Raw genomic sequence first — 22908 nt, forward strand, 5'->3', positions numbered from 1 at the left:
GTGCAGGCTGCCCTTTAACCTGATTATATATGTCCCCATGAAGAAACTCGAAACAACCTGAGCCACTGTCAAGATTAGGATTTTAACTGAAAGGCTTCCCCTATGTTAATAACTATGGAGCTATTTAAATACTAAAGATTTTTTTCCTAACAGTAGGTCTAAAGAATAGTTATTGGAAGAGCTAAATGGCCTCTTCCAGTTTGTCAACAGCTACAGGAATGAATGGTTGGCTACCCGGAAAAAGTGAGCAATAGTCTTCCAGTTTGTCAACAGCTACAGGAGCGAATGGTTGGCTACCCAGAAAAAGTGAGCAATAAATGAAAGTATCAATAGAAATGTTTTCACTGCCTTGTACATCCTTTTTGGTGTTCTTGATGAATTTGGTGAACTTCTGCCTTCCTCTCAAAAAATAAATAATGAAACTGTGGTAAATAAATAAACTCTAATAATAGAAACCATGACAGCATTTTTTGCTTTTTACTTACTAAGTGAAGCAATGTTTTGAAACTTAATATCCAAATAAACTGTGACAAAGTAAACAGAGGCTTACATAAGAACCAAACAAATTTTCTGAATTAAAATATGGTAGAAGGCTATATCACCACTCCATTTTTTAGATACTTTATACTGATGTTTTTTTAGGCCTTAGAAACAAATGCTTTTCATGGCATTAAAGCAGCATAATTATTGTTCCTATCCAGCTAGGTGCTGGAAGCCCATTCTGTTTCCAAAATTAACTCCGTTGGTAGGCAAAATTATTCCGTCTGCATAAGTATGTATGCAATAATAATAACAATGCAGAAGGGAGCTCTATAAAGTTATTAAGAAAAGAATATTTAAAAACAAGTTGCTAAAGTTTCCCCAATAAATTTATTGTGAAGCCAGAAACTGGGCTTCCTGAGTGCATGATATGCACATAGATCCAAACCAGAATCTCCCTTTCTGAAAATTTTCAGGCACTGGAAAATCCATACCCAGAACAAAGCAAATCCATGAAGTATGAATTTCCCCAGTAGCTGGTCAATGCTGCTGGTGTTTGGAGTCCTTTCTCTATTCAGAAGGATGAAAGTTCCTGCTATGTGACACCTTAACTTTAATAAAACAAAACACTAGAAAAACAGCTTTCACAAGAAAAAGAACGGGTTAGATTTCCTCCTGTTTCAAAGAGCTATAATTTGACAAACAGACTCTAATGATAGCCCTGGAAAAAATCCACGGAGGAGGTGAAAGACAACATGGACACAGGGATTTGCCTTTCATTGCTTCCCTGCAGGACGAAGGAAGGGCAGTTGCGAAGGTGCTCCCTGTGCTGTATATAGCCTGAATGGAAGACTCAAGTAAAGAGCCCTGTCAGTCTGGCTGCCTTCAGGGGCACTACATTCATTTACACAGAAGATGACTCCTGAGACTGCATAATGCGCTAACAAGAATCATTTTTTCCCTGACAGGGTAAGATCTGATGGTATTATTATCAACTGGTCTTCTCCATTCTTTTTACAGGTGGTAAACACAAGGAAAAGGTGGATTTTTATAATAAATGAAATATTTCACTATAAAGTATTTTGACAATGCATGAATATATATATTTTTATGTAAGCCAAACTTGTGAGGAATAAAAGGAAGAAATCTGCTTCAATTTTCCTCACATTATCTGGACTTCATGAATTGCTTTTATGTCATCACCAACATAATGGTTTGGGTGCCTACACAGCATGCATCTTTAACAGAAAAAAAAGAAAAAAGACATCTCTAAAGGCTGTGGCAGCTCTCAGAAACTGATTCTCAATACCTTTTAGAAAAAATGGATCCATCCAGTCGTAACAGTTTTACTCTGTCTGGGTGATACATGAACGTGGATCTGAAAGCATATGGCTGACTCAGAATTCTTGCTTCTATATGTTCAAATTCATTAAATATTTAGTAAAGAAAAATATTTTTTTTATCTTTCCTTTCACCCCTTTTTCACAGCCTCTCTCAAAGACAATAAGAGGTCAACTCAATGCCAGAAAAAGAATTGTCTGAGAAAAATCTTCAGGTGACATGTCACTTCTTCACAACTGATGAGATTTCTACTGAAATTATTTATGTCTTAAACTTATTGGTATATGGAATCATAGAATCATTTAGGTTGGAAAGGACCTTGGACTTGGATCACCAAGTCCAACCATAAACCTAACACTGCTAAATTCACCACTAAACCATGTCCCTCAGCACCACATCTACACGTCTTTTCAATACCTTCAGGGACGGTGACTCAACCATTTCCTGGGGCAGCCTGTTCCAATGTTGACAACCCTTTCAGTGAAGAATTTTTTCCTAATATCCATCCTATACCTCCCCTGGCGCAACTTGAGGATGTTTTCTTTCATGCTATTACTTGCTACCTGTGAAGAGATTGACACATACCCTCTTTCACCAACAAAAAAGCTAACAAAGAGGCACGTTGCATAATTTTAGTGAACCTCATGGTTGGAAATACCATGTCTATGTTTTAAATAATGTCAGAATAAGTCTACAACTCTAAAGTAACAAGTAAATGGGATATGTGGCTAATTTAGGTTTGTCTTAATTGTGCTTCCTACGTAATCTAAGTATAACTTGTTTCTGTGCACAACACTAACTGTACTTCAGCAGATGAGAATTCCCATTGATTTAAGTGGGAAGGAAAAAAGATCTATAATTTGCTAAAGTTACAGCACTCAACTTACTGATAATGATTTTGTTCTCAGTTCAGGAGACAAACTGGTTATTTGTCTACTGAGAAAGTTCTGCAAGACAACAATATCCACTTTTCACCAAAATATTAATTAAGTTTCTAGTGTCTAACTGTACTCCCACAACATAATCGATGGATTATTTCCCAGCGCTTCATAATGTGGGTGATTTATAGCCTTCTAAAATCTTGCTTACTTTTCTTTGAAATTAAATTCACACATATCATGATAGATCCTGTTGCCATTGGGAACGAAAATATTTCTCCAATATTTAAAAAAAAATAAAATAAAACTTTACAAACACGTGTTTTTTTCAGATTGTTCAGGCTGTTTGGGAGAAGGTCTTTAGCATAATATTCTATTTTATCTCCTAACAAAATATGCACTTTTTTCTGATCATTTTCTTCCCTCCAAGAGGAACATAAATGCGAAAGTATGGTCCCATTTCCAGGCTGTACAGGATATCTCTACCATTTACTCGTTTTCACTCTGCCATATAATGCCTGTATTGGTCATAAACTGCCTTCACATAGATAGGAAAGACTATTCCTGTCTTTACTGTGTCTTTAAGCCTCTTTTCACTTCCCATTTAGTATTATTTTTTCTTATACTGTATAATTTACTATTATATATTTGTTAGTCTAGTAACAGCCTTGATGATACACCATTAGTAAACAGTTAATATATCTAACTTTATATCTATATATTGCATTTCACTCCAAAACAAGTACTTAAGTTGATAATCTACTAACAAATGCAATTCAAGTATTAAAATACAATTATGCCTGTGGCACAAAAATGATGAATATAACAAACATAACACTCCCACTTGAAAAAAAAAAAAAAAAGAGCAGCTTTTTTTTTTATGTTCTCCAAGCCTCCAGGACCTTGTTTTTGAAGGTGTGATATTTACAGCATCATGAAGTTAATTTTCTTTAACATTCTTGTATTTTTCTGATTATTAACACTGGTAATTTTCTTCTGAATTTTAGACTTGGCTCTTGCACTCTCTGAAATTTGCTATTTTCCTTCTGTGTTTCTGTCATTTAAGTATATGAGTGTGATTGGCTTACTAATGCTTTCCAATTAGCAAAGCATTTACTGAGCTTTCATAGTCAATATTCTGTGATGGCAGAACCAGCTCCTGAAGAACTAAAAATTTGAGACCACAGCCCACTATTCAAATAAGTCAGGAGACAGGGTAAAATATATAATCACCAGCTAGCTTAACGTTTTTTAATACATATTGAAAACAATTTTGTTGCAACTGGCAAGGGAGCACTAAGCAAAGCTTAGTTCCATTGGAGTCAGCCAATATGAATGTATAATAGGAACGTCTTGCCTAACTAAGTTGAGAGAACTCTTTGAAGATAATGCTGCTGTGATAGATAAGAGCATGACGTGGACAGTATGCAAGAAGTATTTGATAAGGCTACATGTCAAAGATAATTGGTTATTGTAAGGAAACCTGACACAGAATATAACAAATTTTAGAAAACTGGGAAGTGCATATTGCCATTAATACACAAAAATTTTGGCCTTGGTAACTGTAAACCATAAGACAAACATAAACCTGTTAGTAGCACAGACACCACACTGGATGCATGAGAACACTAGAGCACCAACCTATGGAAGTGTGCAAAGTGCCATTCTGCCACACTGAAAGATATGGGTAAATATTTCCCAAAATTTTAGTCAAGAAAGGCATCCTTTTCTGGACCATTATTGTGAATAAAAGTGATTCAATCTTTTCAACTTTATGCCAGTGCCTCTAAGAAAATAATGTATATGGAAATGCAACAATGAAGTTGTGCCTCCTTTTTTTTTTAATTGGGGGTAAGAGGTCACCACTCCACTGATACTTTTTATTTGCTCATTTTTTCGTTTGTTTGCCCCCTTTTGGAGAAGCTGAGATAAGATTAATTTAAGATTATTAGGAAGCCATACTTAGCAGTGAAATTTATTGTACTTTAGAATGATCTCTATATAAAATAAAAAGCCTTTAAATGCCTTTGCATAAACTGTATAAAGCATTATGAAAACATAGCAAGCTGACAATTCCTGCAGTGTAGTGAGAGAGATTAGATGGTTTAAGTGTTCTCTGAGCTGTGAATGACGAGATTCACAGCTGGTCTTTCTCCCTCGAAATCAAGTCCCTCTAATCTCTGAAGCTCCACCACTGGTCAGCTCCTATCTTCATATTCTCAGCAAACACTTTCCTTCAACACTGATGAATCTATCATTCTTTCAGAGCAAATATATGCATATATGCAATCTTGCAGGGTCAGTTCAGTATTCAGAAAGTGTCATCAACATTTTGTAATTATTGCTTGAATACTGCTGTTTACGAATGATAGCTAATTAAAATGCCATTTATTCATAAACATTAGAAAACCGAAACATAGCCTTTGCGCTTTTGATGAATATTGAAAAGTTAATAGTTATTCTTCACTTAAACTCACATGACAAGTTTTTCAATCTAACCTCTGAAATTGTTTCATAATGAGCTCTCAATAATGACAGACTCCACTGATTTACTGTCTAGAATATCCATTGACTGACTGAACTCATGATGCTGAAACAATTGTTTCCCCAGTAGCATCTATGCTTATACTGCATATGCAGTAATACATCTTTGGCTTGACTTTATTTAAAACCTTATTCTGAATTCTTTTGCCTACTTTCCATATGTCTGTGTTTTTACAAAAATCTGGAAGCATTGAACCTAAGTGCTTATTTTATCTTCCAATCCTATTAATCAGCCCTCTACTACACGCTTGTAACCATAGAATCATAGAATCATAGAACCATAGGGTAGGAAGGGACCTTCAGAGATCATCTAGTCCAACCCCCCTGCCAGAGCAGGGTCACCTAGAGCAGGTTGCACAGGAACGCGTCCAGGCGGGTTTTAAATGTCTCCAGAGTCAGAGACCCCACCACCTCTCTGGGCAGCCTGTTCCAGTGCTCTGCCACCCTCAAAGGAAAGAAGTTCCTCCTCATGTTTAGGTGGAAGTTCCTATGCTTAAGTTTGTGCCCATTACCTCTTGTCCTGTCCCCGGGCACCACTGAAAAGAGCCTGGCCCCATCCTCCTGACACCCACCCTTTAAGTATTTATAAGTGTTGATAAGGTCCCCCCTCAGCCGTCTCTTTTCCAGACTGAAGAGACCCAAATCCCTCAGCCTTTCTTCATAAGAGAGGTGTTCCAGTCCCCTAATCATCTCTGCTGCACCCTCTCCAGCAGTTCCCTGTCCTTCTTGAACCGGGGAGCCCAGAACTGGACACAGTACTCCAGGTGCGGCCTCACCAAGGCAGAGTAGAGGGGGAGGATGACCTCTCTCCATCTGCTGGCCACACACTTCTTGATGCACCCCAGGATGCCATTGGCCTTCTTGGCCACAAGGGCACATTGCTGGCTCATGGTCATCCTGTTGTCCACCAGGACTCCCAGGTCTCTCTCTGCAGAGCTGCTCTCCAGCAGGTCAGCCCCCAACCTGTACTGGTGCATGGGGTTATTCCTCCCCAGGTGCAGCACCCTACACTTGCCCTTGCTGAATTTCATAAGGTTCCTCTCCCTCCACCCAACTCTCCAACCTGTCCAGGTCTCTCTGTATGGCGGCACAGCCTTCCGGTGTGTCAGCCATGCCCCCCAGCTTGGTGTCATCAGCAAACTTGCTGAGGGTGCACTCTATCCCCTCATCCAGGTCATTGATGAATATATTGAAGAGGAATGGACCCGGTATCTCTTGGATATACTTGGTTTATGTCTACCATAGACATTTTCTTTATTTGGAGTTGGTTTAAAGAATATTTTACAATAATGTTATTTTGATGTTACACCCTGGTCATGCCAACTGTTCCAGTCAAATGCTTATAAGATTGGAAGGAAAGATGAAAAATGTCAGGATTAAAAGTGTTTACTAACCATTATGTTCCAGTGGTCTTCTACTGCCATTTTTGCACCAATATAGAGTAAAAATTCTAAAGAGTAGACCAGCAAGGACATGCCTAAACTGTTGAGAAAGCATGAAAATCTTTAATAGTATACTTCATACAGTTTTGCTAGGTTTGACAGCTTCTACTGTTCTTTCAGGTTTCTGCCTAAATTTCTGCCTAAACATGTCTGTTTTTGGGATCTCACATTTGAAGCATCTGCTTTTTAGCAAAATATGCTAAAAAGCATTGGGAAAAAAAAACCCCACATGTTCAAGCTTCCCACTCGCACAGATAATTCCTATTCTTTTACGGCTAGAATAAGCCCTTCTTTTGTTTCCACAGACATTTTTATCTAGCAAAAGTCCACCTATAAAGAAACCAGTGGGAAATGTTCACCTGAGAGAAAATTAGCTTTGCAGTTTAGGAAAAAAATTAAAGATATTACTGGGGGGCGGGGGAAGCAAAATGTTGTTTATTATTACAGACTTAAACTGTATAACAAATTAAAAAGACCTGTCCAGCAGTGACAACCATAACTAAAAAAACATGTAAAGATACTCCTTAGAAAAACAGGAAAGGAATATGGTCTTATTTTTAGTTTATCCTCTTAACTCATCTGCTTTACCAAAGTTCAAAAATTTCACTAAGACGCAAGTTATCCCGGAATGAACAAGAGAAATTATAGTTTGTAGAAACAAGCCTTAGTATGATATGCCAATACTTGCCATCATGCCCTCGGGTCTTCAGCATGGGGCTTAGCATTTATGTTGACAAGGGAACATTAAACTACCATGCCTCTTGTATTTAATTGCATTCGTAGTTGGAGTCAGTGCTTCCATATGAGTATGCAATAGCTTATAGGACGTAGCCACCATAAACTGTTGCTCAGAGATTCCGTATGACAGACAGGCTCACAAAAACGTCTTCTCATACAAAAACATGCAATTCAAAGTTATATTTTAGTAGATGCATTCACAGAATTAATTTCTGATAATTTGATCCAATTCAATCATTTTAGATGCTTGGCTTTGTAAAACAGCTCAAAATACATTTTGCTGCCATTTTGCAGCATTGATATATATCAATATAGATTTGAATCAGGAAACAAGCTTTTCAGAATGGGTGTGAATGAGTCAGAACACATCTGACATTAATACATGTACACCTGCAAAGATAAATACACAAAAATATAAAAAAAAATTCCTTGTGATCTCATTTATATTCTCCAAATAATTTATCAGTCAAACAAAGACATACATGAAAAGGACTTCTATTATACTCACTGGCAGTAGCACTGTGACAGAAAAATTATGTTCAGGAAAACAGGATGAACACAATTATGAAGAATAACTTGTGCAGTGTAGTGAAAGAGATAAATTCAAGATCAAAAAAGACTCCAAGCCCTAAAAATGAAGCTAAAACAATACTTGTAGAAGAAGAGTGCCTCATCTTCTCTTACTTGCTTTATAAAGTATTATTAGTTATCTGAGAAAAATAAATTTTATCATTTGTCGTAGCAGTGGTATTGCAACAACAGATAAATCTTAAAACTTTAAATCATTTTCGTTTCCAGAGATCTCTGCCTAATAATAGCCTTACATATCTTTGCCACTCTGAATTGCTGTCAAACAAAGCAAAACACTAACTTTCCTTACACCTGAGACCAGGAAAGTGTTAACATTCCATGGAATTACAACCATATGAACAGATTTTTTTGTAGTTAAAATGGCACAACTCATTTTCACCTCTCTACTCAGAAAGTTTTGCAGAGTGACATTTCTGTTAATGCAGTTATTAAGAATCTTGGTTTTGTACAAAATTTCAATTATTTCCCACTAACCTTGAGCATAACATAAAATGGAAGCTGGAAATATTCCCTTCCTCTACAGCCACCGGGGAGAGATAGAGGCAAACCACTCTCACAGACAGTGAAGGGAGACAACAGAAACTAGTTATTATCTCTGCCACCTTAAGCAAAGCTCTGATAGTTACCTGGAATAAATATTAACTATTCTCTATCTTCACCCCATTGTGTGAGCATGGGATTATTTTAAACTCTTCTTCAAATAATAAGAAATTATTAATCCATTAAATAAAGGAGTTTCTTATAGACAGCAATCAAACCCACTGATATATGCACTTTTATACTCACAGATTAACGGATTATGATATAGTGGTTGCAAGCTATCCACATGTGAAGTATTCAGTAGTACTCTGATGAAAACACTGGCAGCTGCTAAAATGCTCACAGCAATGAAAGAAAACATGCTGGATTTTTATCCTTTGCACTATATATAGCCCTGTAGAATGACCTGAGCATGTGAGTTACAGTAATAAAAACTGTTGGCTGTTTTTCATAATAGATGGAGAAAGAGGTTATTGTTGAGAATAATAAATGTGATTCTGAATAGACTTCCCCAGTAAAACATTCATTATGAATGGGTACCAGAGGACAGCCAAAATCTTCACTCATATATAGGCATTAATATTGTGTAAATAATGCACTGTGGTTGCCTTCATGCTTTGCTCTAAGTATCAGCCTGGATCACGATGGGGATAACTTCCCAAGTCATAAACCACACCTGAAGGTTTTTCCTCTAGTTCTTCATCTTCCATACTTACTTCCAAGGGACAATGAGCACTTAACCTTCTTGCTGCAGGATATATTACTGACCAAAGCATGGGGATAGTAACAACTGCTACTACTCTAACAAAGCTATCGGGACAATCCTAAATTATTTTGAAACAAAGGAGAAATACTGCTGCAGTCCAAAGTTACACAGTACCTGATATTCAGTCTTGTAAATTAGTTGGTTTAGAATGGCACTGAATTCAATTGAGCGACCTGGACCTATTGAACTTGTCCAGAGAGCACTTCTTTGAAAGTGAAGGATTTATTTCACCTCTCTTCGCAAAGGCACAGAGGTAAGCAAATTATCAAGTTCAGATTTTTCCTCACATCTACCTTCTACTGATTCAAGTCTGCTCTTTTTTTTTTTTTTAGAGACTATTGATAAAAATTCTACTTAAAAATTAGAAAAAAACTTCTTCACTGTGAGGCTGGTCAAACACTGGTGTATGTTGCCCAAAGAGGTTGTGGATATACACAAAACCTGACTGACATAGACAGTGTCGTGGCAACCCACTCAGGAACGCTGCTTCGAGCAAGTGGGCTTTGACTGGAAAATCTCCAGGCATGCCAACCAAACTCAACTGTTTCTGTGACTTTATGAAATAATTCCACTTTAAAGCATCTGCTGAACATGAACTCCCAGCATAAAAGCTCAAATCATGATTGTGTCCCCAGAAGAGAATCAAACAGCTAGGAGCAAAAAGACACCTTTGACACTGGAGGCCAGTACAGTATTTCTTGCCTGATACTCTTAGACTTCACTCTGTGACAAAGTTGCTGCTATTGTTGCATTCACAAGGCAGCTTTCTGGGGCAAATGCTGGCATGGAAAAAAAACTCCCCCAGTCTAGGCAATTTCTTTAAATAAAGGTGGTAATATAGCAAGCTTATATCCACTACCTATTTTCTTTTAAAGATGGTTATTAACTGAAGACTCAGCCTACCTTCTTTTCTTGGCTAATCCTTCTCTTACTGAAGGCCTCTCTGGAGCAAGGTAATTGGCCAGTATTTGAAATAACCCAGTTTTGTACATAGAGTTTAGAGGTCACTGTGTGGTCAGAAAGGTATTTCAGTACTGCTTTATTATTGCATTTATAGAAGCCTAAAATAACAGTGCGTAAGCTGTTTTACATCAAGATATTTCTCTCCTGCTTCACTACACAGTTTAGGACAGTCTGTGGTTTCTTCTGGCCTACCTGGGCATGCTTAGCCACACTGAAGGGGAAGGAACTATTCCAAAAGTCAGCTCCTTCCTTATTCCAGGCAACCAATACTGCTTCACTGATTCAAACCAAGAGTAGATTCCTTCTTCTATACATATCCGAGCACAAATGTCAGAAGAGAATTAAGAAGCAGAACCTCTTTCAGATCCATCCCTTCCTTGCCCATCAGTTCAGCTTACAGTGCCAAGCACTTTCCTGCTCATGTAGAGCTCATGAGCGCTCTCGAGAGCGCTGGGTGTGAGGAAGACTCCCTTTCCATACATCTTGAATGGCCATAAAAGTCAGGATAGATGTTTGTCATTAGTCATTTAATATCAATAGCTGAGTTAGAGTGTCCAGAACACATAAAATAACAGCACACTTCCCCAAAATCTGGAAGTCAGTGTACATCTAAATGTTTAACCCTTCTTGGATACATGAAAGCTATTATTTAAAACTCTTGTTATTTCATCTGCTGAGGAATTTGGCAAAGCTCATCTCAAATTTTGTGCTAAGGCTTCTTCCTTTGTTTCTTCAGAAACATTTATTCTGTAAAAAAAAAATTATTAGTAGCCTTCTAAGAGGTAGTAAACAGTTTTCAGTACTTCTTGCTTCCCCTTCTACTCCAACTTTCCACTCTTTCAAGTAAAAAGAAAAAGTCATATAGCCAGGAAGAAAAGGAGACCCAACAGTGGAACATGTTGTGCCCGAGCACTGCCAGAACAGGGACCCATGTGAGATTTGTATTGAACAGTGCCTCTGAATATGCCAGGACAAGAAAAAAATAATCTACTGAAGACTGGACAGTTCTGACAAATTCTGTTATACAGTAATATTTAAATAATATCTTCGAAAACAAAAATGAACACGTTAAAGGTACTTGGTTTTATTTCTGTCTGTTTTCACAGCAGTGATGAAAAGCAAGCGGGATAAAGTTCACATTGGGAACTTTGCAGGTTCCTCACAGCTGCTGTGACTACAGACTCGCACTCACACAGTGTCCTAGACCAGAAAGGCACTACCGGGGAAAGGGGAAGGGCAGCCTCAGGAGAGGGATGCATTCCCCACAAGGATATAAATGATTGTGAAGGATAAAGGATCTTTCCTTTTTTTTGGCTGAAGCACCTCAGAAGGAAGAAGGCAGCAAGAAATTATGCTTTGCTTTCTCCAATCTACTCAGCATTTAAACCCTTGTACCTTGGGTGAAGTGATATCTACTATACCTTCTGCATGGCAGAGGTAGGGAGCAAATACTGGAGCCGTCCTTTGCCAGTCTACATCACCTGCTAAAAGGTAAAGGATTTGCCTTCAGTCCTTTCCTCCACCATTGTGCACATTTATCTATTTCCTAACCTTAGTGACCATGGAGAAATACAGACTGTGTGGAAAGTAAAAAATTAGGTATCTAGGGATGCTTAGTACGAGGGACAGGTCACGCATAGTAAGAGGGAGAAGGTGCACTGCTGGCATAACCTGGAGAAGGGAATGGGACAGAATTTGGCAAAGATAGATATCGTGTGGTGAGAAAGCCTTTAGTATTTCCAGTTACCAGCAGAACTGTTGGCAAAACTCATGTCAGAGTCCTTAAATTGCTGACAACATTTTGTTTCCATTCAATCTGATCCAGCTGCAGCTGGGTGAACGCCGTAGTGAACAAAGTGTTGAAGCATTACTGAGACTTGCCCCGGGTAAGTCAGAGAGGTATTGCCTGTCTAGAGAGGGCAGTCAGAGGACACAGCATGGCTCATAGTGACACATGATAGAAGAGTCCATTTGTTGTCTGTTCCTCCAGTTTGCTATTAGTTGCCTAGATTCACTCTGTTTGCACGTTTGGATAAACTTCAAATAAGCAGTATATGAGGCAGCTTTTCTTCCTGAAGTGCTGTCATGCATAGCTTTATTAATGCCAGCCTGAATTTCTTCATGGCGCTCTACGTCTTACATCCGTTGTGAAGTGAAGCTGATGCAACACACCTGGTAAATGATATATTAATACTAACACATTGACTTGTATGGGCTGCTGTTACTTTCCAGGTAAATGGTTCATTTTTTACACATGGAGTTTTCAGCAACCTGCATTGTGCTCCTACTTCTATTCTGTTGCATTAGCAATGAGCGAAGGCATCTGACTTTAAGAAAATGCCCCAAACAGGTAGTTGACTATATTTCTATACAGAACTTCCTTTAAACTTTTTTTTTCTTTTAGTCGTACACTAAACTGTATCAACTTACTGTTCAAAACGACCACAGAAAGGAGAGAACAAGAACTGGTACCAGGAAGAATATCATTATGATTAATTCCTTGGTTGGATAATTTTGTCTGGTGACAGAGTTGTGATTAAATAGCCATATTAATTATTTATTTAAGACTGTTTAAAATATAGGTCATGGTTCCCAAATGTCTGAGGAAAATGCTTTCCATTAATCTGTACAGAACAAAATAAAGACTGATAGAGTAATCAGCTGTCTAGTCTGTCCTTAAGCATAATTTCTACCTTGCCCTTTACTTCCGTTGAGTCACCTCAAGGCTGAAAATCGCACGTGTGCCTTGGGATGCCCAATTCCCATTCACCTTCATAGGTGTCCAGGGCCTGTTGGATGTCTAAAGAAATTCTGACATCAAAGTGTCTGACTAATACAGTGGCACCCCAGCTACCCTCAGACGTTCACAGCTGCAGCTACTGCCTGCCTGCCTGCCTGCCTGCCTGCGGGGCTCTCTTCTCACTCCCCTCGCTCTTCAGCTGCCAGCCAGCTCTCCCTGCCTGCTCCTCACAGCTCTTGCTGCTCAGCCATCGCCATCTTCTAGCTCTCCTCAGTCCTACAATCACATCCGCTGAACAATTGCGGTTACCTCTCTCCCACGTTCCCTCTCTATGAAAGATAAAAGATTGCGCTTCTTAACATCTAGTTTCATGCACAATACAGAATATTTCTGAAAGTGCTCTGTTCTCTATAGCAAGCAGGACCAGTCCTCATCCTATGGAGTCTGGTAAGAGTTTCTGGTTTAACTCTCTGGCCTAAGTGTCAGTTAGAGCAGAATTAGGCCATTTGATACTAAATTCTCAGGATGTGCCTGAATAAAAATAGTACAAATACTGTGGATTTCAAGCTCTTCATCCATAATATATTCATCTTGAAGTGCACAGCTGCCATGCATATATTTATGTAACTGCTATCTTAGAAATATTTAAGCATTCAGTTCAATTCTGAAAAAAATATTTAGAAAAGTTACGGAAGGCTAAATGGTGAGAGCAAGCAAGGGGAGACAGTCATTAGACATACGTGTCTTCAGAAGGCAGCAAACCGCTAACATTTTCATGTGAATCACTGAAGAAATATAGCATAGCTAGAAAACGTACAGAGAAGGACAAGGATGACCAGACCAACAGAGGGTAATCTAAGCAGACCACAACTTTTCAGCCTATAATTAGACAGCTTAAGGTGGCAATGATAAGCACCTCTGTGAGATACAGTATTTCACTTTTCACAGTAAAAACAGTTGAGGCAATCCGTAAAATCCTCAAACAGGAGGCTTAAAACAAAGACAATGTGATTAATTTACAGAACCCATTTCCATAACATGTTTTTCAAATCAATATTGTAAGCAGGTTAAAAACCAAGACTGGATAAATTCATGAACAATTGAGACATCAGAAGCTTTTAAACACAGTATGACCTCCAGCCTGAGAGGAGCAGACGCAGCAGAAGCTGGATAAGGATCAGAGAGGAAGGCGGCAGCACTCCCTACAAATCCCCTCTCCTGTGCTGTTGTTCACCATCAGCTACTGAGAGCTCTGGTCTCTCCCACCACGGCAGCTGCCACACACTTGCCCTACCCTGTTCCCAACCTTCAAAGATAAACATGCTGCAAATAACCTGGTCTATATATGCAGTAAGCACCGAGGGCTGCAGGAACACCTCTGCCTCCCTGCTCTGCCCAGCTGATACAGCTATGCAGAACCCTCTTACACCTCCCTCTACTTTTTCCAGATTTCTGTTCCCTTCCTTTCGAAACTCATCTGTGGCAAAGTCTTTAGTATCACATGGTGTTACAACACAAGCACAGTCATATTAATCAGCAATATTTTTATTCCATTGCATCTCTGGCAGGCTCCTGGCAGCGTAGCAACAAACATCCCAGTAACAAATGAGCTTTTAAGTGCACCAGACTTTACTATTCAGCTGCTGGCATGTGGTCTCTGATCAAACCTTAACTTATACAACCCTTGTATACGCAGCACACCAAGTAGCAATAACAGCAACAACACCAATAAACAACGTAAGACACCGCTCTGACCTCAAGTTAAGAACACAGGTCAACTACCTTCCCAACTATACCAAAATCTATTACTTCAGAGGCTCTTTCCTAAGCTACACCAATACGCTACTGAATTACAGTGAGGTAGGTAAGTAGGAGCACGATGCCCATTAAATCTCCATAAACAATTAACTTTCGCAGCTGAGCTCTACAACAAAACACCCTGTCTGCTGCCATGGGATGCTTCTTCGCTTCATGTAGGTCATTGGTGAGGTAATAGACAGTTTTAACCAGCAACAGCAGAAAAGTAGCAAAATCCCAGCACAACACATCCTTTGACAGGTCTTAATAAAAATCAAGTTTATAGCAGAAGAAACTGAAAAAAAAGCAATTACCTCACTTTAATTTATTTTAAATGTTTTTAAAGTATACAGAATTTTACTGCTAAAAGTACCCCAACAAAACATACATTCAATGTAAAAAAATGCCTTAAACTTACCTCTTAGTTTACACTGATTTAATATATTTTTTCTTCTAATTTTCAACTTTCCTTGCATCTTGGGAATATAGTGGTTTTCTCCACCCGCTTCCTTCCTCTCACCTCCTCCCCCTCCAATCTGGCCTCCTTTCCTTCCTTGGAGGTTTTTAAGCTTTAATTTGAGAGTGTAAAGCTGAAAAATATTTGATACAATTTTTTTTTTTAATTAGAGAATTGAGCTCCTCACCATGGTTGAAGCATTTCTGGGAACAGCACCAAAAAGCTGGAAGCTACTGCACTGAGTAGCCACAGCATCTCTCTTAAAATCATCACTCATTTATTTTTCCCAGTCAACTAGTGTTTCAGCAATTTTACTTACAGACATGACTGCAGTTTAGGAGACTAAGGCTAGAAATGAGTCCGAGCCTCTTTGTTCAGTTTTGGAACGTGAAAACTAGATTCCCAAATTCCAGCGTGGGCCCATCTCCAGCTGGAACAGGAACAAGACTCACCAAGTGGGATTTGACAATGTATGAGCTGAGGCTCGCATTAGTCACATTTTCAATGAGCTCAGAAGGGTATTGATGATTATATGTTCTAACTGGAGGAGGTAGTTGTCAGTCTGCCTGCAGCGTGCATGTCACCACACCGGGGAAGGGGAAATGTTTTAAAGCTTGTGTGGGATTGGGCTTGCTGAATGGAGCACTTGGGAAGTCTCCTCTCCTATAATTTGGATATTGTTGGGGAAGAAAAAAAAAAAAGAATAGGTTACATCTAACAATTTAGGCACTGCGCAACGCACGCTCACACTGAGGGGTGTTGAAGAGACTTGGCATTTCCATACGCCAGTGAGCGGCAGCCTACAGCCTATTTTAGGTTTCCATTAATTGACGCTAGGTTGTGCTTTACAGCCTCTATGTATTTATTTGTTAATTCTTGACATAATATGGTAAGAGGTTGCTTTCACCTAATAAAGAACATTTTCCTGATATGGTATCAAGTTTTTGGTAATGCTAAATAAGTTGTATTTTCACTAAATGCTTACAGTTATTTCAGGCGTGCAGATTATAGTAGTCTTCCTCTCCATTCCTTCCTTGCTTGGTCATTACATTTCAGTATTTCCTCTTAAATCAGTCTACTGAACCACTGATTTTTATTTGCTGTTGCTTGAACAACAGCAAATTGCTCCTACAACCCACCTATTTGTGTAACACTCAGCAATTACTTGTCTGCTCTTTTACACAATCTGTCTACACATTCTTCCAAAGACAGTATTGCCCTTTTAGCTATTACACTGATCACAAACCGGACCTTTCTCAACCAGAAAACAAATGTTTTAGTGTAATTTAGTATGTATATTTCTGTATGCTTAATATGTATTGGACATATAAAAACAGTTTTGAACTAATTTATCCCAAATGAATTAGCTTTTCTTTTTTTTCTCAATCTGAATATGATACATTAATAACTCCTTTTGCTCATGTTTCTAATCTCCAAGTATCTTCTATTTTCTGTTTCCTGCTGTTTACATCATCTGCTGACTTCATTAACATGCTGTTCACTTGCTTTCTTTAATACTATTAATGAAACTGTTAAATAAGGCTGAAACAGAGGCCAATCACTATGGTAGTATATTGGACATGCGGAATGTCATCAGCCAGGTCTTCTGCAGCGCCTAAAAGCCCATCTGTCAAAATCACTCCTTTTAATTCGTTTCAATAAGTTATTGTTTGTAGAATTGACTGACGTTTAATTGTGGCATTATCAGAAAGCTGCTTGGAAACCTTGGCATAGAAAAGCTGACTGCTTATGTATGTGTTCTTGTTTAAACCAAACCTACAGGAAAGTTTGGATTTGCTTCACAATTTGTTTTAAACTATTTATTTTAGTTCTCCTTTCTATTTACCTCTTCATACTCACTGTTCCATACCATAGTTTACCCTTACAGATTTGAGATATTTAAATTACCTCCATGCAATTGATAAAACAATTAAGTTGCTTAAACTGCAGAAGAGTACATGATAACAATCAAATAATATTAAATAGAAGATAATATTATTTATTTAAATAGACACACATAGTGTGAATATATATGAATGTAAAACAGACACAAACAGTTCCAAATACATTTCCAGCATAACTAAGGCAAGCACGAGAGGTGTCTGTCTGTTAAACATCAAAAACAGATAAACACAGAGAAGGAAAAGACCTATTTTACTTAATAGTTACTGGTGACCTGCAAACAGACTGAGAATAAATTAGGCTAGAAATGAGAAGGTATATAACAACCATCAGGAACGTGAGGCTTCAGATAAGTCTTCCAGTACATGTAGCCAAGGCAACGAAACTAATGTCTTTAATACAAAGCTGGCTTGGTTCACGGAAGGAGTTGTCGAGTGGTTGCTTGAGAAGGCAGCGTACCCAGCCCTGATCTCAGACATGCCCATCCCTATCTTCCTTCCAGCTCTACAAGCACAACAGTGAATATCAACAAACCTTAAACCCTAACTTTGTCTTTGAAATTACCGATTGTTCTCAAGCACATTTTCTTTATAGTGAAAGTCTGAAATTAATACTGCTTGGTTTTGATGCACCTAAATTGCCTCATGAAATCTAAAAACAGGGAAATGGAATTATTATTCTTCATTACTAAGTAGACACAAGCAGCTAAAATTTTGTGTGCCAAAATTCTGGCCTCCAAAACATTAATTATCAAGAAATACACAAGGGGCAAAGCTTCACAAGCAAGGGCACTCCTGAAAACAATGGACTTTAGCACTGGCCAAGGTCTTTGCTGAAAAGCTGAAGTTCACTACTTCTGACACAGAGCAGCTACGTCGGGGTCTGCTGCCTTCCCAGTCACATCAACACAGACCTGGGGAGAAAGGAAATAAACTAGAACACAAGAACACACCCTTGCTATTTGTTCTCCTTTCAGTGCCAAAAAGCTTGGAAATCTCTCATGGGTTAGAAAAGATGGAAAATATTTGTTTCCAGGTCCCCAGATCTATTTTGGATCTGTGGAGTGTCAGAGCTGACAGCAAAGGACAACTGGGCATTTTTGTACTCAAAACATTTTGGGTATATAGGTCATTTCGTTCTGAGGTTTTCATCTAGGAAAACATTTCCAGACATGCAAAAAAATTCAGCAGATCCCTTTTTATACATTAAAAACTAGTCTCAGTTAAAAAGAGTATCAAAAGATTTGCTCATGGATATGTATGAGATTTCATGGAATGAAGTGTTCTTGGTCCTCCTTGGAGCATTCTCTTAAGTTTTTAACTCATCAGTGGAAGAAGGCGCTTTGGTGAAAGGACCTATTTAACCTTTATGGTGTGTTATTTACATAGACTACTCAAAGAAAACTAACAGGGCTGTTACTCTAGGTATGATCTCTTTCTATGGCTGAATAGTTCTTGGCCTCTTGAAAGCACACGATTCATTGTTTTCATCAGCCTATGATCACAATGATACAAAGAAAAATCACAGTAATTATAGAGCAGTCTTCAAAAGAGCTATATTTAATAAGCTATGTTCATCTCTGTTCCAACTCCACTAGCTTCCGTCAAAAGCAAGGATATATTTAACCATTATGTGCTAGCTTGCATAGCTACAATTATCCTTGCGAAAGCAATAATGCTCTAGTCCGTTTAGAGGTTAAACCTCGCTTTCTGTCTGTTATCAAAAATACCCAACAGTTAAAATAAATTCAGAGCGCAATAAATGTTCATAGAGTTCAAACAAAGCAGTCTTTCTGAACTCTCATCTGAAAAAGGCTTAATTAAATTTTTTGCTTTTCAGTTTGACAACAGAAAGGGTAACAAAAGGCAAAAATACACATATATCTGTATGTATGCATGTATAAGCTTATATACAAAAATATTGGCTAGGAATACTAGTCAGCAGTGCATCATCAAAACTCTTTGGTTTTACTAGTTGCCGTAGCATGTAAGAACTACAATTCAACTTCAGAAGTCCATAAGAAGTTGAAAAAAAATGGAAGACAAAAATATACTCTTTGTCTAGAGAAGACCACAATCAATGTATGAGACAGTGGGAGGAGACAGAGAGCTGTGTAGCACAAAGAAAAAATGAGAAAAAAGTTGCTCAGCATACATCTCAGCACATGAGTACATAAACTGAGCATTAGATGTAATCTGTTGCCATCAGCAGGTGGCTTACGTAAACGTTTATCAGTTATGAGGCCTCTGCGAATCTTATTTTGAATTGTTACTGGAAATTTATTTCAGTATAATATGAGCTAACAACAAAAAAGGCTCAAGGCACCAGCATAGCCTGGTGCTATTTTACCTGTTGAATCTGACTGGGGAAAAATAATTCAGACCACCTTGCAGTAAGAAAAGGCTTGTTATTGAATTCAAAGGGCTCACTAACAGTAGCATACAACTTCCAGTCTGGCGTCATTTCAGTCTCACTGATTCTTGATAATTAAAAATACTGTTCACTTCATAGTACATTTTTAACTAAAAAAAAAAGAAAAAAAGTAATTTACATAGTTTCTTTCTTATTCTCTTTGCAAACATGCTGTGTTTTGCCACACAAGTGTTTACTTTCCTCTGTCCTGAAGAGGAAGCCTTGAGCACTCATGGGAGGAAGAACATCGCCTAGAGAATTAGATCTATAGAACCGTCATGCAATAATTCACCATTCGGGGTGGGAGGGATAAGGGGGGAAATTTCACATAATAGTTATGAGGGGGGCTAGACAATGGGACCAAACAATAACTCGGATAATATAAAGAGAATAAAATTCAAAGATCCCAACAATCTGCTTTAAGGCCACGTCAGAACTCCACATGTCCTTCCTATTATTAAAAAGCATGAAGTATCATAAAATCCTCCCATCTCATCTACTGCATACAAGATATCCATCTTCCCACACTGCCATCCACTACAGCTCCGAATTATGGTCTTATAAGCCTCAAGATAAAATGTGCTGTTCTTTAAAATCAAACTTTGAAAGCATACATTGTGTTTATAGGCTGGTTCACAGTCACAGGGATCATCTGTGTCTGTGCATATATATGTGAGTGTATGAGACCAGACTACTGAACCTATTGATTAATTTCTAATTAAAAGAGAAGAGAGTGAAGCACTGGGAAAATTCTGAAGCAACCTTGTATTGTGATATGCAGAAGAATGCAAGCTGCAGTTCATTGGTGTCTCCATAGAAACAAGACATATTGGAGGGTGTAAGACATTGTCAGAGGACTAAAAAAATTCAGCTTCAGCAGGAAACAGAAAAGCACCTGAGGGATTTTTTTTAACCAGGAAAACAAAATTAATTATTCATTTCCCATATAGGAAGCATCCGTTTTTTAGATGAGTTACTTAACATACATTAGGATTAATTTACGGACTGGCTAATCCTATGATTTTCTAATCCATAAAATCTGTAGAAAATGCATGGTTACACTTCTAAGTATAACGCCAAAGAGGAATATAAGTAGCCTCTCAATGAATAATTGAAAGCTCTATTCAATGTGCTGGCAATTCTTGCTACCATTTTCACACTTGCTTTAGACACAGTGCTTTACGCATTCATATGAATTGCCCCATATGCAGAACCCTGGCCTGGCCTGTGCAAAAGGTGTCCCCAGGCACCTTTAAAGATGTCCCCAGGCACTGTTAAAGGCAGCGGGGAGAGGTTGCTTCAATAAGACACTACGTTCTAAACCTGCTCAGCATCCCTCCTACTTCAGATGAACAGAGACTCACAGTGTGCAGCTGCAGCGACTATTTTTAAGAAGTTGAACCCACACACAGGATGGACTAAAAAAGGCTCATCTCCTTATGCCAGGCCTGCGGCTATAAGCAGAGGGGTTTTTTTCATACGTGACCAAGAAACCTGTGCCAGCTGGTAGCTTCACAAGCTGGGTTGCTGTTCCCTGATTTTCTGCCCAGACCTAGCTACTCCAGCCTCAAGGACAGCCTGCCAGCTGAACCAACCTCAGCACCCTCAGCTCCTCTCCTAAAGATATTCCTTATCTGTGGAGAAGTGCTGGAGATAATTCTATCTCCCTTTCTACTGAAACAAAACTGCTGGGGAAATTATCAGTTAGCAGTTTCCCCACCAAGCCATTTCTGCTCCATTTCCAGAAAAGAGCAGAAAGATGGTCACGCTGCCTCCATCGCCTGGGGTAGAGACGAGGATTACACATTCCCGCTTGTGCTCTGCAAGCAAACTGAAGTTGACAACTGCCGTTAACTTTTGGCTGGAGGTCACCACAGTTTTAGGAGCCTCTCTGAGGGCTGCATTAAGAGAGTGCCTGTCAGACACCAAAAGAGAAAAGGTCCTTCAGAATAATCGGGCCTTTTCCTGGTGGCATTGTGTGCCACGATGCCGTGGTGAGGTCTAACCCTTCCACAGCAACTAGTCGCTTTAAGGCTGCTTTGTCAGGAAGATGAGGATTAAGGAATTGGATGAAAACTATGAGACTTCCCAGCTGCAAACAAGAATTAAGGGCTCTAAAAAGATGTACCAGTGAGTGGGAAGGAAAGAAAAGGGTTAAGTTAAAGTGAAAAGAGTTATTTGGGGGGTTTTTGGTGTGCATGTCACACATAACCACGTTCTGTACAGAGTACCCATGTTAGGAAAAAATATCCAGAGGACTTACTGGAGACTAAGTATTATGCATCTTTTTTTGTCAGTTCTGATCATCATAATAAATATAGAAGCAACAGAGCTCTGCCAGAGGATGCAGACTGATTCTCTAGCTCTCTACAGACCTGCATTGGTATACATCTAAGAACAGAGACAATCCTTTAATTAATAAAGCATGGCATCTTCCAGTCAAATGCCAAAATTGATACAAAACAGAAAAATGAGAGTAAGAGTGATTATGGCTCATTTGCGTCCAGCTGTGCTTTTTAGCATTTGTGGAAAGACAGGAATTCAGAGCAGTATGAATGGATAGTCACCCGTTTATACTACAGGTTCGACAATTTGCGCACCAGAGCTGAAAGCAGTGAACTTGCTTACAGTCACTTATCTTTCACAGACAGGATCACAGACACATTGCTGCCTGCATAGGGTCTCCAGAAAAAGGTAAAATTGATAAACATGCATGCAAAAGAAAAATATTCTAAAAGAGATGCAGAAGATGATGAAGAATAGTTAACATCGCTTATTTTTTCTAAGGAGGGTAAGAAATAAACCCTTGGACTTATTTTTGCTCTTATGAGGACTAACGCAATGACCTTGTAACTGACTTTTGGGCTTCAGACAGTCACTGATATCATCCTACACCTTTGCTTACATGGGCCATTTTTGCCCACATAGTCAGTCTTACTGATGTTAAGGCCATTTCTCAGGCAAGTAAAATTTACTCAAGGAATAAGAGATACTAACAAAAGCATGTTTTTCTGAAGGACATAATGCAGTGCTGCTCCTTTAGAGAATCTCTTAAACTTGTTACATCTAAAGGAAAAGACAAAGAGCTGTGTGATCTCAAATATTCTTGCTTCACATCATTCACTGTGATCACAACTTTATGCCTCCTGATTACTTACAGACACTGATGTAAAATGAGGAAAGACTACAATAATTTGAAGTCTCTTTTCCCCATTCCTGTACCCCTTATCCATTTCACAAACAAGGCTATAAGAAAGGGAAATGATTAGCATTTTTCACGAGTTGTGCTACTTATAAATAAGACTAAAGGGACACTA

General features: G+C 38.6%; 1 protein-coding gene across 18 annotated transcripts in view; it reads right to left on the bottom strand.

Moving 5' to 3' along the window:
• The window catches only part of DLGAP2 (DLG associated protein 2), a 475732-nt gene that overhangs the window by 300365 nt on the left and 152459 nt on the right, over window positions 1–22908 (bottom strand). The window contains exon 1 of one of the 18 annotated variants that reach the window (XM_063330361.1): window positions 15239–15401. The exons of the other annotated variants lie outside the window; for them this stretch is intronic. Within the exon in view, the coding sequence (XP_063186431.1) occupies window positions 15239–15296 (58 nt within the window). The 5' untranslated portion in view covers window positions 15297–15401. Of the gene's footprint in view, window positions 1–15238; window positions 15402–22908 lie in introns of those variants that run through there. 18 annotated transcript variants of the gene reach the window in all.

Source organism: Chroicocephalus ridibundus, chromosome 3, assembly GCF_963924245.1.
Source record: "Chroicocephalus ridibundus chromosome 3, bChrRid1.1, whole genome shotgun sequence".
NCBI classification, from domain to species: domain Eukaryota; kingdom Metazoa; phylum Chordata; class Aves; order Charadriiformes; family Laridae; genus Chroicocephalus; species Chroicocephalus ridibundus.